General features: G+C 43.3%; 1 protein-coding gene across 1 annotated transcript; it reads right to left on the minus strand.

Annotated features, from left to right (window-relative positions):
* Positions 1–370: 370 nt before the first annotated feature.
* LOC113729148 (uncharacterized) lies at positions 371–1,306 on the minus strand. Its single transcript, XM_027253472.1, has one exon. The coding sequence runs from the start codon at positions 1,304–1,306 to the stop codon at positions 371–373; it is 936 nt and encodes a 311-aa protein (XP_027109273.1).
* Positions 1,307–1,609: the final 303 nt, after the last annotated feature.

A 1,609-nucleotide genomic window follows, 5' to 3' on the forward strand; every position in this document is an offset into this window, starting at 1 on the left:
CATACCTCGAGTTAAAAGCAGTCTTGGGTACATCTTTCTCCAAAATCCTCAATTGATAATAACCCTGTATCAAATCCAACTTGGAAAATACCACCGTCCCTTGCAATTGGTCAAACAATCATCGATGTGGGGCAACGGGTACTTATTCTTAATGGTGACATCATTCAAGTCTCGGTAGTCTATACACAACCTTAGACTCCCATTTTTCTTTTTAACAAACAGGATCGGAGCTCCCCACGGTGAATCACTCTCTTTTATAAAATCCCGTTCCAACAAGTCCTGCAGTTGCAATTTCAATTCCTTCAGTTCGGCGGGAGCCATCCGATATGGCATCTTAGAGATAGGTGCTACTCTCGGAGTCACATCAATCTTAAAAGTTATTTCCCTTTTCGGGGGTAGACTCTAACTCTTCAGGAAAGACATCTGGAAACTCTTTCACTTCAGGCATATCCTCCAATCTCACTTTATCACTAGGAGTGTTGATTAGAAAAGCCAAATATCCCTGAGCTCCCTTACTTAACATTTTCCTAGCTCGGATTCCTGAGATAAGTGCAGATGAGGCTAATCTACCCCTTACATCCAGTTTCAAGGTTGCTTCTCCCGGAATGCACAATTCTACTATTTTCGTCTTATAATTCAACTGGGCATTGTAACGGGTTAACCAGTCCATTCCTAAGATCACATCATACCCCTTAATCGCTAAACCTATCAGATCGGCCATTAATTTCTGTTCTCCAATCCAGATCTCACAATCCCTATACATCAAGTTAGCGATTAGACTTTGATTCCCAGTAGGCATTCTACCCTCTAAGTCATAAGGTAATTTAATTGGTTTCAAATCTATTCCGCGCATGAAGTTAGGGTTTACAAAGGAATGTGTCGCACCTGAATCAATTAAAACCCTAGCTAAGCGGTGACAAATAGGAACCGTACATTTAACCACCTCAGTCGCCTCGGGTATCTGTTGATGGTCCAGTGCATAAACCCTAGCAGGCACCTTAGGTTGACTTCCTCTAGCACTGGTCTGCTTAGAGATTGACTTTTCTGGCCTTTGAGTGTTCCTTCCTATCTTCATTTTACTTGGACAGTTCGCAAGTTGGTGATTGGTAATACCACAAGCCAAACACTTCCCAGACTTTCTCCAACAGTCATTCTCAGAGTGCTCGGGTTTACCACAGTACCCACAAGTAACTTGAGGGGTCACTGCCGAATCACTAGAAGGCGCTCCCCTAGCTTGAACCGGTCCACTACGGCCTCCTCTGGATAAAGCTCCCCTTGAAGCTCCAGTAGTCCTTATTCCTCCCATTCCTCTCCCAATTTTGGAAGGCTGCGAACTCTTACTAGTCTGTCCAAAAGTGCGACTAGAAAAGTTCTTTTTCCTATTATGAAAGTCCTTAACTTGCATTCTCACACTTTCAACCCGTTGCACTTTCTCTAAAGCCTCAGTAAATGTAGAGATTTGGGCTGCGGCCAAGCCCTCCTGGATTTCCACATTAAACCCTTGTACAAACCGCCTTATCCTTCTTCGTTCATTAGTTACCAATTCAGGGGCATACTTAGAAAGTTTAGTAAATTTTTCTTTATACTCTGCCACACTAAGGGTCCCCTG

This window comes from Coffea arabica, chromosome 2e (genome assembly GCF_036785885.1).
Source record: "Coffea arabica cultivar ET-39 chromosome 2e, Coffea Arabica ET-39 HiFi, whole genome shotgun sequence".
Classification (NCBI taxonomy): Eukaryota; Viridiplantae; Streptophyta; class Magnoliopsida; order Gentianales; family Rubiaceae; genus Coffea; species Coffea arabica.